A 15,453-nucleotide genomic window follows, 5' to 3' on the forward strand; every position below is an offset into this window, starting at 1 on the left:
GCGGCCGCCCGCCTTGGGGCTTGGGGTGTGTTTATTTGCATGCGCGGGCGCGCGGCGGCCGGCTGGGCGGGTTCCGCGGATTTTGACTGCTCCGCGGTCCTAAGGCAAAGAGGCGGCTTCAGGTGGACGCGGATGCCTGGCTATTCCTGGACCGAAGGGGCGAGGGAGCCGAAGGTGAGGGAGCAGTCTGGGCCGACAGCGCCCCGCGAGGACTTGAAGTAGCCACGGCAGCGTCCAGAGTGGCCCTGGGCCCCCCGGTGCAGCTGCCGTCCGGGGGAAGGAGCGACAGTGGCCCTCCTTTCTTTGTGTCTGGGGTGGGGTTCACCGGCGGGGCGGGCCTCGGGCCGGGCCTCACCTCGCGCCCCGGGACTGTGTTGACTGCCTGGGGAGGTGGCGCCTACATCTCCGCCCGTCGGAGGTCCCGGGAGGTGTTCGGCGCCCCGGACTGCGGAAGCCCAGGTGAGGCACCTGGCAGACCCGGACTAGTCCGGGCCTCGCTCCGAGTCCTGCTTTCCCTTTCGGAAACCCCCGTTACCGTCCCTCCCCCCCCCCCCCCCCCCGCATTTGGTTTCCAAGCCTGTCCCCGCAAGGCTGCTCTTCCCAATAATATCTTGGTGGGAAGGTTTGGGTGAGTTTGCGCCTTGTTTTTCTCCCCAAGCCGGGTCTTTGGGACTCAGAATTCTGGGACAAGGTACTTTCTCTACCAGGAAGAGAAATTATCTAAAGAGGAAGTAGTCAGCTATTAACGGGTTTCCTGGATGAAATTGCCCTCCTTTAGGAAGAATAAGGGATTTTACATCTATGAAGACTTTTGACTTTTCATTTTAGTGTGTCTACAAAAGATGGGGCACTGAGAATTTACTCAGGATATTTCAATTTGTGCACTTTAACTTTTACGTATTTTTAATAAGTCTAGGTAATTAGAAATTAGTTGGAAATTAGTTTCAGATGGTCAGAATGTCTACTTGCCTAGGCAATTGGACATGATTTTAAAAATTCATTTTTGTTTTGTCAAATCGAGTTTTATTGCTTACAGTTAAGGGATGCTTTACGTTTAATTGAGATCATAAAAACGTTATTAACATTTTAAAAATCTGAGAGCTGTGATTCTAATCATAACTTTTTCTCTAGCAGTTTCATTCCAGGCCTGGGTATTTTATGAAACTTGACAAGCATAGGCAAATGCTCTACTTCCCTATATTTACAAGTGCCACACTTGGTGGCCCTTTAAAAACATATAGTCACTAGAGGCCTGATGCACGAAATTCGTGCAAGAGTAGGCCTTCCTTCCCCGGCTGCCGGCCCCTGCTTCCCTGTGGCACCCCGGACCCGGGCTTCCCTTGCAGAGGGAGGCCCGTCCACCCGCTGCAGCCCGCTAGTTAGTGGCATGGGACTCCCTCTGCAGGCGATCACGGAGTGATGGCCGGGCCAACCAATCGCATCGCACCCGCCTTGGCTGGCCTGGTGCCAGTGGGTGTCATAGTGTGGTCCCGGATGGTCGTCTGGATGGATGGTGGGCCAGGTGGTCATTCCGCTGTTTGGTTGATTTGCATATTATGCTTTTATTATATAGGATAGGATAATTGAAGCTTACTGGTTAGTGCTCCTGTTACTTGTGTTTATCCCTGTTTTTGTTCTTAGACATAACATTCTAATTATCTATTTTTAATTCCCACTAGATTGTGAACTTCATCAGGGATATGATTTAATCTTCTCTGTAAATGCAGGGCTTGGCACAAGGAGAGGCTCAAATGTTTATTGAATGAATAAATGAATGTACACATTTAGACACTCACTGTAATACATTGGATGGAGTTCTGTTACTGTCCTAAAACTTGCATACATTCTGATCTGGATTTTATGCCCATGGAAAAGTTTGCATTATATTTGAAATAAAGTTGGTAGAAACTTAAGAGTATAATACTGTAAAGAATATGATTCTTTCTTTGTGGTCTCTTAACCCAAGAAATGACATCAGAGTGTATTTCCTGTTGCTTGGTCATACTGAGCTCAGCAGAAATATTAGTGGAGTGAGCATATGAGAACTGTGTTGATCATTGAAGACAGAGAGCTGATATATGCCTTGTGTGAGAACTATTACACAATACCAGGGGTCCTCAAACTATGGCCCGCGGGCCACATGCAAATACAAATATTGTATTTGCTCCCGTTTTGTTTTTTTACTTCAAAATAAGATATGTGCAGTGTGCATAGGAATTTGTTCAGTTTTTTTTAAAACTATAGTCCGGCCCTCCAATGGTCTGAGGGACAGTGAACTGGCTCCCTGTTTAAAACGTTTGAGGACCCCTGCACAATACCAATATCTGGGACCCTTCAGTCGGCAGGCCGACGCTCTATCCACTGAGGCAAACCAGCTAGGGCAAAAACAAAAAGTTTTTAAATAGCCCTGGCTGGTTTGGCTCAATGGATAGAGCATTGGCCTGGGGACTGAAGGGTCCTGGGTTCAATTCTGGTAAAGGGCACATGCCTGGGTTGCAGATTCGATCCAGTTGGGGGCGTGCAGGAGGCAGCCAACCAATGATTCTCTCTCATCATTGATGTTTCTCTTGTTCCCTTTCCTTCCTCTCTGAAATCAATAAAAAAAAAGTTTTTTAAACATGAGGACTTCAGTATGATTATTGTTTATAAAATTTTAATTTAAAAAGGAAGTTTTTTTATTGTAAAAGTGATAATGTGTATTGAAAAAAAAATTAAGACAATACAGAGCAGTACAAAAGAAAGACGGGGCAGGGGGAGAGGAGAGGGAGAAACCCCAAAGTTTTGCTACTTGGAAGTAACCCAAACATTTTGTTGAACAAACTTTGAAACATCTCCCTATATATTTACATGATACATATTTTGTGCTGTACATGGGATCATATTTCTAATTTTTTCAATCAGCAATGTGTCATTAGCATCTTTCCATGTCAGTACATGGAGCTGTGTTTTATTTATTTATTTTTTTAAAATATATTTTATTGATTTTTTACAGAGAGGAAGGGAGAGGAATAGAGAGTTAGAAACGTCAGTGAGAGAGAAACATCGATCAGCTGCCTCCTGCATACCTCCTACTGGGGATGTGCCCGCAGCCAAGGTATATGCCCTTGGCCGGAATCGAATCTGGGACCTTACAGTCCGCAGACCAACGTTCTATCCACTGAGCCAAACTGGTTAGGGTGAGCTGTGTTTTATTTTAAATGGGTATATAATACTAGAGGCCTGGTGCATGAAAATTCATGCACTGGAGGGGGGGGGTCCCTCAACCCGGCCTGCCCCCTCTCACAGTCAGGGAGCCCTCAGGGGCGGGAGGTGACCCGGTGATCAGGGGAAGGCAACGCCCCATCACACCTCTGCTGCTGCCATTGCCGGCAGCGCAAGCCTTGGCCGGCCCTGGTTACCTGAGCCTCGAGGCTTGCCTGTGCCTCGGGCAGCCCTGGGCGGCTAGGCAGCTGCCATCTGAGGCTTGCCTGCACCTTGGGCGTCAGCTGGGCAGCCGCCATCCAAGGCTTGCCTGTGCCTTGGGCCAGTCCTGGGTGGCTGGAGAGCTGAGGGGACTGGGGGTCTCCAGAGGCAGGCATGCGGAGCGGCTGGGCCAGCCTGGGGGAAGGCCTGGTTTTGCTGTGCACCTGCTGCCCCAGCAGGGCTGAGGGGACTGGGCACCGCCATCTTGTGACTGTGGGCGCCCCTATCTTTGAGGGCGTGGCAGTCAATTAGCATATTCCCTCCTTATTGGCTGTGGGTGCTGCCATCTTTGAGGGTGGGGCAGTCAATTAGCATATCCCCTCCTTATTGGCTGTGGGTGCTGCCATCTTTGAGGGTGGGGCAGTCAACTAGCATATCCCCTCCTTATTGGCTGTGGGCACTGCCATCTTTGCGATGGCGTGAGGATCAGTTAGCTTATTCCCTCTTTATTAGATAGGATTCTATCATATATATATACTCTAGTTTTTAAAATCCATACTCAGATTGGTTGGCATTTTGGTTGTTTTCATCTTTTCTTTATTAGCTGAGTACTCTCTGTTAACTTTTTGTGAATATTTTTGTGTACATATATGAATGTCTCCTTGTGATAAATTCCTAGAAGTGACATTTCTGGGTTAAAGAGAATGCTTACTTTGAACACTTTTGTATCCTAAATTGCCTTCCAGAAAAGTTGCATCCATTTTGAACTCACCTCAAGTAATGCATAAGAATACTCATTTTCTCACACGTTTGGAAGCATTGGATTTTGTCCATTTAAAAAAATCTTCACAAAAAATAAAATCTTATTTTCTTTAAATATCTTGATTACCAGTGAGGTTACACATCTTTCATATATTTATTGCCCTGACATATATTTTGATGTTTGCCTGTAGCTCATGGTTAACAGCTCAGAGAAAGAAAAATTTGAGGGAGAATGGATGCCAAAGCTCGAAATTGTTTGCTTCAACATAGAGAAGCCCTGGAAAAGGACATCAAAACACCCTACATAATGGATCACATGGTTAGTGATGGAGTTTTAACACCATCGGAGGAAGAAAAAGTAAAAAATGAGGTAAAGTCCTTTTAGGCAGCCTATGCTTTCTTTAAAATTAGAACTTATATGCATAATCCATGAACACATACAATAGTGTGGTGAAAGCCTGGGGGAGGTGGGGCTAGGGTGGAGGGGGTCAATGGGAAAAAAGTGGAACATCTATAATACTTTCAGCAATAAAGATAAATTTTAAAAAATTAAAAAATTTTTTAGAATTTATTTCAGAACTTGCACTGTTCTCCACTGATTTGTTGCAAACATATTCTTTATAGTACACTAAACTGCTACTTTTTTTTTTTTAGCCCACTCAACAGCATCGAGCAGCTATGCTAATTAAAATGATACTTAAAAAAGATAATGATTCCTACATATCATTCTACAATGCTTTACTACATGAAGGATATAAAGATCTTGCTGTCCTTCTCCATGGTGGTCTTCCTGTCATCTCTTCTTCCAATGGCAAAGATTCAGTTGGTGGAATAACTTCTTATGGTTTGTATGCATAACACTTGCACCTTCTATCACATTGCTATCACAGTGGCTACATTGCTGCAGTTTTATCTTATTGTAGATGGAGTCTGCTGAAGAGACTAATCAGTTCACTGAAAAATGTGTGTGAAAAAATTATTTTCCAACCTAAATATTTTTATTTGCATCTATATTAACTCACATTTTCTTTTTGCTCAGTGAGTTATCTACTGCTCTGAGGTAAGAATAGATATATCCTAATTTTTAGAGACAATAAGATAATTTATAGGCCTTTATTTAAGTTCTTCTCCAGTTCTGTGTTTATCAAGTTCATGCATAGGAAAGAATAAGACTGATTAGGAATCTGAGTTGTTGAAAGGAATTCCATATGCGTCCCTTTACACTCTCCTTCCCAGTCTAATCTGAGAGAGAGATTGGAGAGTCAGAGAGAAATAAGGTAAGGGCAGATATAGATGGAGATTTCCAGTGTCTATGGTCATCTTGAAAGATATATGTTTGCTTTTGTTCTGAGTTTTCTGAGAAATCAGAAAATTGAAGTTAATATGCTAGCCATATTTTCTTCTCTTGGAAATTCTGAATTTAAGGCCTCAGCTTTATACTCCCTGGTTGTTAAGATATTATTTGAGTAGTCATTTCGAAGTTCTGTTCACGCTTGCTTTGTTTTGGATTTCAGTAAGAACAGTCCTGTGTGAAGGAGGAGTACCACAGAGGCCAGTTGTTTTTGTTACTAGGAAGAAGCTGGTGAATGCAATTCAACAGAAGCTCTTCAAACTGAATGGTGAACCGGGATGGGTCACTGTATATGGAATGGCAGGTTGTGGGAAGACTGTATTAGCTGCAGAAGCTGTTCGTGATCATGACCTCTTAGAAAGTAAGTTTTGATTACCATGTGTTGTTGGCAAAGCAGATATTCTTTAGGCATCATATTAGTTTCCTGTTGCTGCTGTAACAAATTACCAAAACTTCGGTGGCTTAAAATAACACAAATTTATTATCTTTACAATTCTTGAGGTCAGAAGTCCAAAATAAGTCTCACGGGGCTAAAATCAAGGTGACAGCAGGACTGAGTTCCTTCTGAGGATCTAGGGAGAATTCTTTTTAAATATATCTATTTAAAAAATATTTTTATTGATACCAGAGAGGGAGAGGGAGAGAGAGAGAGAGAGAGAAACATCAATGATGAGAGAGAATCATTGATTGGCTCTCTCCTAAATGCCCCCTACCTGGGATCAAGCCTACACTCCGGCATGTGCCCTTGACCAGAATTGAACCCGGAACCCTTAGGTCCACAGGCCAACGCTCTATCCACTGAGCCAGATCGGCTAGGGCTAAGGAGAATTCTTTTCCTTGGATTTTCCAGGTTCTAGAGGTGACTTGCTTTCTTGACTCATGGCCCCTTCCTCCATTTTCAAAGCTGGCAGTGCCCAGCACTTTCATACCTTTTCTTTCTCTCTGATCTTTGCTTCTGTCATCGCATCTCCTTCCTGACTCTGACCTTCTTGCCTCCCTCTTATAAGGGCCCTTGTGACTCCATCATCACAAGGGTAATCTTGGGATAATCTCATCTCAAAATCCTTTTGCCGTGGAAGATAACTTTTGCAAATTCTGTGGAATGGGATGTGGACATCTTTGAGGGGGACATTATTCTGCCTACCACAGTTATGGTTACATTGGGAATATATTTTCGACCTAGCCCGTCACAATGAGGCTTGGCTAGCCAGGCCAGTAAATTCATATATTATCAGATGGCACTTATTATCACTGGAATGAAGCTAGTTCCCTTGTATCTTACCAATGAAGGGACTGTAGAGTTGAAAAAGGATCTTGAAAGATTATATCCCTGCTTTTCAGGCAGTAGTAGACTTACTAATAAAGCTTCCTATTTAAGTGTCTATTTTGGCAGAATGCTATAGTGCAAGAGATTTTTGGAAACTCAGTTCCATTAATGCCTGTCCCAGTAGGTGATTCTCCCATGAATTTGCATCCTGTATTAAACTACTAATCCTATTTCTATAATTTTATCAGTTGCTTATCTTTAAAAATAAAAATCTTGAGTAACTTGTCTATTTATGGTAAGCCTTAAGAAGAAGAAAAACTGGGAGTTGACTAGGTTTCTGGGAGTTGATAGGTTTCTGTAGGGGGACTTTATAGATACATTCGGTATCTGGTGACTGACTTTTCTTGCTTTAGGTATTCTGTAAATGTTTGAGAGCCTTCTGTGGTGTCAGGCACTGCTGTGGGTACTGGGAATCCAGAAAGAAGGCACAGTTTGCTTATCTAATAAGGATTCACTCACGTTCTAGTAGGGGAGATAAACATGTAAACAAATTATGATATTTGTGATAAACTGACCAGTAGAAACAAGTATAAGGTACAAAGTTAGAACGAAGGACGGATGCATTATATCTATAGGGAAAGAGGATAGGCTTCCTGAATGAGATGGCATTTTAGCTAGAGTTTGGAAGAAGACTAGAAATTTGTCAGACAGAGTAGGTAGGGATGAGAGAGTAGGGAAGGTGGGAAGGATATTGGGTAGTTACTGCAGTGGGGAAGGGCAAACTGTACAGAAGAGGGTTTTAGGACACTTGGCTGGTGTACTCCTGACTTTAATGAGTCTGATAGGTTCTCGGGGTATTGTCAGGAATAGTTATACAGCTTCCTCATTGGTTGCCTCTATTCATTAGTGAGTTCTAGGAGAAGTAAAGGACAGTTCCTGACTTCTGGTTGTTAGTAACTTTTTTATTTTTAATGCATAATTAGTCATTAAGATCCTTTATGATGAGATGACAGAATGAATGGAATAAATATTAAACCTCTAAGAGATTTGGAAATGTGAAGGCTAGGGCACACCTGTTGTATACATGTGGCTTTATTTATACTTCAAGCCTTTGTCAGCGGTGTTGGTCTTATTCTTGTTGAAAGTATGCCCAATTCCTACTTCTTTGTCATTATAAAGAAGTTTCCTGGGACTTAGCTCTATGTAAATCTTTATCTATCTATTATCTATATCTATCTATCTATCTATCTATCTATCTATCTATCTATCTATCTTTCTTCTGCAAAATTGATCACCAAGGATATTTCAGGATGAAATGGGTTTTTCTTTCAATATTATGATGAATTTCCTATAAAATATACATTTATAATGTGCTAATTTATAGGGTTAAAAGTGTACCCTCAACTCAGTTGAAATCACTCAATTATTGGGGTGAATTTTCAATTTTAGCAGTTAAAATTGACTAACAACTTATGGTATTAATTGCCCAGGAATCATCTACACTAATAAAAGAGAAAAATGGTAATTGGCGTACGACGCTACCCTTTTCATTGGCTAATCAGGGCTATATGCAAATTAACTGCCAACAAAGATTGGCAGTTAACTGCCAACAAGATGGCGGTTAATTTGCATATGTAGGCACAATGCAGGGAGGCGAAAGGGAAAGCAGGAAGAAGCCCCCTGCCACTGACAGTGATCGGAAACCCAGGGGGGAGCTAAGAGCGGCCCCAGGGCCGCCTTTGCCCTGCCCCCCAGCCATGATCGGAGAATCAGGCACCTTTGCCGCCCTGGCCAGTGATAGCAGGAAGTAGGGGTGGAGCCAGCGATGGGAGCTGGGCACGGTCGAAGCTGGCAGTCCCAGGAGCTAGGGGTCCCTTGCCTGGGCCTAAAGCGGAGCCCACGATCGCCGGGCCGCTGCAGCTGCGGGTCCCCGCTGCCTGGGCCGGACGCCTAGGCCAGAGGCGTTAGGCCTGGGCAGGGGCGGAGCCTGCACCCGCGGGGAGCTGGGGGTCCCCTGCCCAGGCCTGACACCTCTGCCGGAGGCCTCAGGCCTGGTCAAGGGGCCGATCCGGTGATTGGTGATCGGAGGGTGATGAGGGTCAACTCCTCTGGCAGAGGCATCAGGCCTGGGTGGGGGGCAGAGCTGGGGATTGGGGGGATATGATGGTCCCCTTGCCCAGGCCTGAAGCCTGGGTCAGAGGCGTCAGGCTTGGGCGGGGGGTGGAGCAAGCGATCAGAGGGAGATGGGGGTCCCCTGCCCAGGCATGATTCCTGGGCCAGAGGCCTCAGGCCTGGGCGGGGGTCAGAGCCAGTGATTGGGGGGAGATGGGGGTCCCCTGTCCAAGCCTGACACCTCTGGCGGAGGCGTCAGGCCTGGGCAAGGGGCCAATCAGGCAATTGGAGGGTGATGGGGGTCTACGCCTCTGGCGGAGGCATCAGGCCTGGGAAAGGGGCAGAGCCAGCAATCGGAGGGGTCTGGGGGTCCCCTGCCCAGGCCTGACGCCTGGGCCAGAGGCATCAGGCCTGGGCTGGAGGCAGAACCAGTGATGGGGGGAAATGAGGCCTGGGCAAGGGGCCGATCCTGCGATTGGAGGATGATGGGGGTCAATGCCTGAGGGCTCCCAGTATGTGAGAGGGGGCAGGCTGGGCTGAGGGACACTCCCCCCCCCCCCCACACCCAGTGTACGAATTTCGTGCACCGGGCCCCTAGTATTGTATAAACTGTGCTGTTGGAATAGATTTTAAATATTTTGTTTTAGGAAAAGGTTAGCGACAGTTGCAATTTTCCCGTGTATAGTGAGCTTAATTCGTATTCCTTATATGCTCTTGTGAGATTTCAAGTACAGAGGATTGAATTAATTATATTTTTTAGTTCACAGTCTTTTTAAAAAAAAATATATTTTTATTGCTTTCAGAGAGGAAGGGAGAGGGAGAGAGAGAGAGAGAGAAACATTAATGATGAGAGAGTATCATTAATAGGCTGCCTTCTGCATGCTCCCCACTGGGGATTGAGCCTGCAACCCTGGCATATGCCCTGATGGGGAATTGCACAGTGACCTACTGGTTCGTAGGTGGATGCTCAACCACTGAGCTATGCTGGCTGGGTTAGTTCATAGTCTTTATCATATTAGGTCTGTAGTTTCTTGCTGTGTGTATTTCCTTTTAAAAATTTCCCATTCTTATTTCCCTTCCCCACTTCTAAGGGAAAACACACTCCTCCTATGTGTCGCCTCTACACAACTACAACACTACTTAATTTCTGACACCACATGTGAGTTTTCCACACAGCCAGCAATTCTTCAGCACCAGCTGGGTATCCTATGATTTAAATTCCATTCTGACACTGTCTATCTGGAGATAGCGTCCGATCCCACTGGTTAAAGGTTCAAACTATCTCTCCCCGCTATCCTGCCTTTAGATGACAATCACAATTCCAGATTGTTACTTATGCTTCTGACCAGGGGTTCCCTTTCCTTGGGCTTGATTAATTTGCTAGAGCGGTTCACAGAACTCAGGGAAACATTTTACTCACTGGATCACTGGGTTATTATAAAAGGATATAACTCAGGAATAGCCAATTGGAAGAGATGCAAAAGGACAAAATATGTGGGAAGGGTGTAGAGCTTCCGTGTGCTATTCTCCCTCCACCTCCTTGTGTCCACAAGGCCAGAAACTTTCTGAACCTCACCCTTTTGGGCTTTTATGAAGGCTTCATTACATAGCCATGCTTGATTAAATCACTGGTTACTGGGGATTGAACTCATTCTCCAGACTCTCTGCCCCTGAGTTTTTAAAGAATGGAAGCTTTTTCCAGAGGCTGCCTGCCTATTTGCTTCTGTCCTTCCAAAAGTTCCCTGATGCTATTATATTATTAATTGCTACCAGGATAAACCTTGTGTGGAAAGTCGGATGGGGCTAATTTTCTCTGAATAAAGGCATTTTTTTCTCTGAGTGAATTATAGAAATCATACAAGGCTAAATTGCTCCCTCTTGTGACCATAATCAAGATGTTTAGGTTCTTTCTGAAATGTGGAATTAATGCTTCAATATTTGTCATTTTGTGATGGTAGGAGTTTTTCAGATCAGTAGGTCATTTGATCTATTTTTTTAAAGCTAGTAGTGTTTTATTTTTTTCTTGCATATGTTCATAATGCCCTCATTTATTAGCTTTAAATTTAGGAGAGAAAGACCTTTGGTGTAAGTAATAGGTAGTTAAATTTAGATCTAAAGAGTTTACTAGCTAGCTATATCAAAGAAAGGGTACTTTCTTTGCCTTGTCTTTAATCCTAGGATGATTTAAAATTTTTTTTAAAAATAGAAAGCACAAATTAAAAAATAAAAGAACTGTAGGAGCAACAGGTAGTTTAAAACTTTGTTTTAAATATTGCAGTAGTATATGCAAAGCTCATGGACACAGACAATAGAGTGGTGAAGGCCTGGGGGAGGGGGTGGGTAGAGGGTGGAGGGGGTCAATGGAAAAACAACAAACAAACGAAGGGGACTTCTGTAATACTTTCAACAATAAAGATACATTAAAAAATAACTATTACAGTAGTAATATTTTCATTTAAAAAGAAGGTAAAAATTTTTTCACTTACCTTTCTCCCCTTTCTCCTAAATTCTTCACCAGCGATAGTCATGGTTAACAATTTACAGTAAATTCTTTCAAACTTTTTCCTGTGCATTTACAAACATATGCACTCACAGAACACAGCTACAACACTAGGTGGAGCCAGAAAGTGAAACAGAAACCAGGGATTTACTGCTTTGTAACTGTTGCCTTACTCTGAAGGAAGCATAAGGGAACTCATGAAGCTTTTAGGAGTAAAGCTTAGGACTTTGTCCAGCTTCTTCTAAGACAGTGGCACTGATCATCAAACCATGCTTCATGGAGCCATCTTTAACTCAGTTATCACAGAGTTCTTTGTCTCCTGGTCACTTGTTCTCTCTTAGATTCTCAGTACATTGCCAAATTCTGATCTTGCCACTGGTATGATCTAATGCTGCTGTTCCCCATATTTTACTTTTTTTTCTATCTATGGGGAACTGATTAAGTATAGCCTATGAAGGATTAAGGTTTTTGACCCCTAGTCATATCCAAGTAAAAATATATACTTTAAGAAATGCTGTGCTTTAATTGACAATAATGATGATGATAACAGTTGACAGAACAGTAATAATAATGTCCACTCTTGTAGAGTGCTTACTAGTTCACAGCTTACTATGTGTAAGGTGCTCTCAGATCTATATCACTAAGAAAGTCTGTTACAGCCCTTTACAGTTAACACAACCAATTCACATATTTTATAGCATTAATTTCTTAGAGTAACTCTGAAATAGATAGGGTAAGCAGTCTTATTTCAGTATAATGAATGAGACTAAGGTTAAGTGATTTGCCAGAGATTGCATAGCTAGTAAGCATTAGAGCCAGACTTGAACCTAACTTTTTACTTTAAATCTCTATATGAGAACCGTAATGAGTGAGTTACCCATTTCTAGCCATCAGTGGTTCTCAATCAGAGGTGATTTTGCCCCTTCACCCTGCAACAGACATTTGGCAATGTTTGGAGACACTTTCGGTTGTTGTAACTAGGGAGGGGGAATGCTCCTAGCATCTACTGGATAGAACCCAGGAGGCTGTTAAAAGTCCTGCAATGCACGGGACAGTCTTTCGCAGCAATGAATTGTCTGGTCCAGAATGTCTCAAGGGCTTAGGTTGAGAAACTGCTGTACAGTGATGATTGATGGCATAGGAAAAAGATTGTGCAATTTTGTTTGGTAAGATTTTACTGATAAAAAGCAGATTTAGCCATAGCTGGTTTTGCTCAGTGGATAGAGCATCAGCCTGTGGACTGAAGGGTTCCAGGTTCGATTCCAGTCAATGGCACATGCCCAGGTTGCAGGCTCGATCCCCAGTAGGGGGCGTGCAGGAGGCAGCTGATCAGTGATTCTCATCATTGATGTTTCCTTCTCTCCCTCTCCTTTCCTCTTTGAAATAAAAAAAATATATATATGAAGCAGATTTACTTCAAACTTAAATTTCTCCGTATTTTCAACTTTTCTTATATTCAGGCTATAAAGCTCAGTAATACCCTACAAGTAAAATTTATACCCGTAAGCAAAAGAAGTTGAAGATGTGATGAGATTGAAGATTGGAACAAATCTGCTGCTTATCAGTAAAATCTTTGAAAGAAGGACGCATGTCCAGAGGCCTAAGTTTATTCTTTTTTTCCTCACCAGGTTGCTTCCCAGGGGGTGTGCATTGGGTTTCAGTTGGGAAACAAGACAAATCGGGGCTTCTGATGAAACTGCAGAACCTTTGTACGCGGCTGGATCAGGATGAGAGTTTCTCCCAGAGGCTCCCACTTAATATTGAAGAGGCTAAAGACCGCCTCCGCATTCTGATGCTGCGCAAACACCCAAGGTACGGATGGTCAAATGTAGCTGGCGTATGAAGTTCCAGTGAGACTTAATTACTGACATTTTGAGAGCATCATACCCTTTCCTTGCTGTTTGGTAGAGGATCTAAGAAAGAACCACTGCTTTCCTGCTCTTCTCTCTCGTGTTAAAAAAAAAAAAAAGTGGCTTTCGCTGGCCTAAAACTGCTACTTTTCTCTTCTTTGTCTCCTATATACCACATCATCTCTTATGTCCCACTAGAGGCCCGGTGCACAAAATTTGTGCACAGCGGGGTGGGGGTGTTCCCTCAGCCCAGCCTGCACCCTCTCCAATCTGGGACCCCTTGGGGGATGTCCAACTGCCAGTTTAGGCCTGATCCCCCAACTGGCCCCCTTCCCCCCGGCTGGCCTGTTTGCCCCTAATTGCGCCCCCCAGCCGACCTGGTCACCCCTTACTGCCTCCCCGCTGGCCTGGTTGCCCCCAACTGCCCCCCTCTGCCGGCCTGGTTGCCACCAATTGCACCCCCCTCCCTGCCGGCCTGGTCGCCCCTCACGGCCCCCATGCTGGCCTGGTCATCCCCAACTGCCCCCCCCCCCCATGCTGGCCTGGTCGCCTCTCACGGCCCCCCCACTGGCCTGGTCACCCCACGCAGCCTGCTGTTCAGTCGTGTGGTCGTTTCTCACTAACCCCCCTGCCGGTCTGGTTGCCCCACACAGCCTGCTTGTTCAGTCGTTTGGTTATCCCTCACTAACCCCCCTACTGGGCTGTTCGTAGGCAGCCATCTTGTGAGGGGGTAAGGGTTAATTTGCATATTACCTCTTTATTAAATAGGATTCTTGGCTCTCAAAAAATATTTCTTAAATAGGTGAGTGGTCTTTGCTAGAAAATGCAAGCTTGTTACTCTGAGCATTGTTTCTAAGGGGTTAACAAGAGACACAGTAAATCTAGAACAAGAGACAATAAATTTAAGCAACTGAGTCAGGAAGGATTTTTTATTTAATTGGGATCCTTCTATTGTGTTGAATTAGTTTTTGGGTATACATGTAATTAGTCTGTTTTCATGTACTTTGAATTTATTTTATTTGTTTATTTTAGTAATTCATTAATTCATTCAACAAATCCTCCTATATAATAAAGCCTAATATGCTAATTGTCCAGTCATCTGTTCAACCAATCCTATATAATAGAGGTAATATGCAAATTGACCATCACTCCAACACACAACATGGCCACCCCCATGTGGACACAGATGGCTGCCACAAGATGGCCAGCAGGGGAAGGCAGTTGGGGGGGACCCAGGCTGGCAGAGGAGGGCAGTTGGGGGGGGGAACCCAGGCCTGCAGGGGAGGGAAGTTAGGGGTGACTGGGCCATCAGGGGAGGGTAGTTAGGGGCAATCGGGCCAGCAGGGGAGCAGTTAGGCATCTATCAGGCTGGCAGGGGAGTGGTTAGGGGGTGATCAGGCTGGCAGGCAGAAGCAGTTAGGGGCAATCAGGCAGGCAGGCAGGCAAGCAGTTGGGAGCCAGCAGTCCTGGATTGAGAGGGATGTTCAACTGTCTGTTTAGGCCCTATCCCACGGGCAGTCGGACATCCCTCGAGGGTCCCCAGATTCGAGAGGGTGCAGGGTTGGCTGAGGGATTACATACACACTGCCCCCCATGTACGATTTTCATGCACCAGGCCTCTAGTCAAATTATAATGTGCTAATGATATGCTAAGGCCATTCAACCGCTAGCTGTGATATGCACTGACCACCAGGGGGCAGACAGTTTACCGGTCGACCAGTCATTGTGACGTGCACTGACCACCAGGGGGCAGACGCTCCAATTGGTAGGTTAGCTTACTGCTGGGGTCCAGCCAATCAGGACTGAGTGAGATGGGCCGGACACGCCTTGGAGCCCTACCACAATCCTTCCCTGATTGGCCAACCTCCTGCGTCCCTCCCCAGCCCGGATCGTGCACCGGTGGGGTCCCTCAGCCTGGCCTGTGTTCTCTCACAACCCAGCACCCCTCAAGGGATGTCGGAGAGCCGGTTTTGGCCTGATCCCGCATGCCAGGCCGAGGGACCCACTGATGCACGAATTCGTGCACCGGGCCTCTAGTACCAATATAATTATGTGCTAGGCACTATTACCAGCTATTTCACAGTTTTAACTAAACCAGAAGGGAGACAGCAGCTCAGTTGCTATTTGTGTGGAGGGGATAGCCGGAGATTCAGTCAATAGTTTAATTTCCATGATCTAGCGGCCATTCCTTTCATTTGCTCATTTAAGT

At 44.9% G+C, this 15,453-nt stretch overlaps 1 protein-coding gene across 12 annotated transcripts in view; it reads left to right on the forward strand.

The window, feature by feature from the left end:
• Positions 1-22: 22 nt before the first annotated feature.
• Positions 23-15,453, forward strand: part of APAF1 (apoptotic peptidase activating factor 1) — an 85,870-nt gene continuing 70,439 nt past the window's right edge. For 4 of the 12 annotated variants that reach the window (XR_004965896.1, XM_036298254.1, XM_036298255.1 and 1 more), the window contains exons 1-5: positions 34-459; positions 4,356-4,534; positions 4,819-5,008; positions 5,679-5,876; positions 13,023-13,206. Coding sequence is in view for 11 of the 12 variants with exons in the window: in XM_036298254.1 (XP_036154147.1) it covers positions 4,397-4,534; positions 4,819-5,008; positions 5,679-5,876; positions 13,023-13,206 (710 nt within the window). In the remaining variant the exon portion in view is untranslated. Of the gene's footprint in view, positions 460-4,355; positions 4,535-4,818; positions 5,009-5,678; positions 5,877-13,022; positions 13,207-15,453 lie in introns of all 12 variants that reach the window. The other 8 variants (XM_036298250.1, XM_036298251.1, XM_036298245.1 and 5 more) reach the window with 6 other exon arrangements.

This window comes from Myotis myotis, unplaced genomic scaffold (assembly GCF_014108235.1).
Source record: "Myotis myotis isolate mMyoMyo1 unplaced genomic scaffold, mMyoMyo1.p scaffold_m19_p_3, whole genome shotgun sequence".
Classification (NCBI taxonomy): domain Eukaryota; kingdom Metazoa; phylum Chordata; class Mammalia; order Chiroptera; family Vespertilionidae; genus Myotis; species Myotis myotis.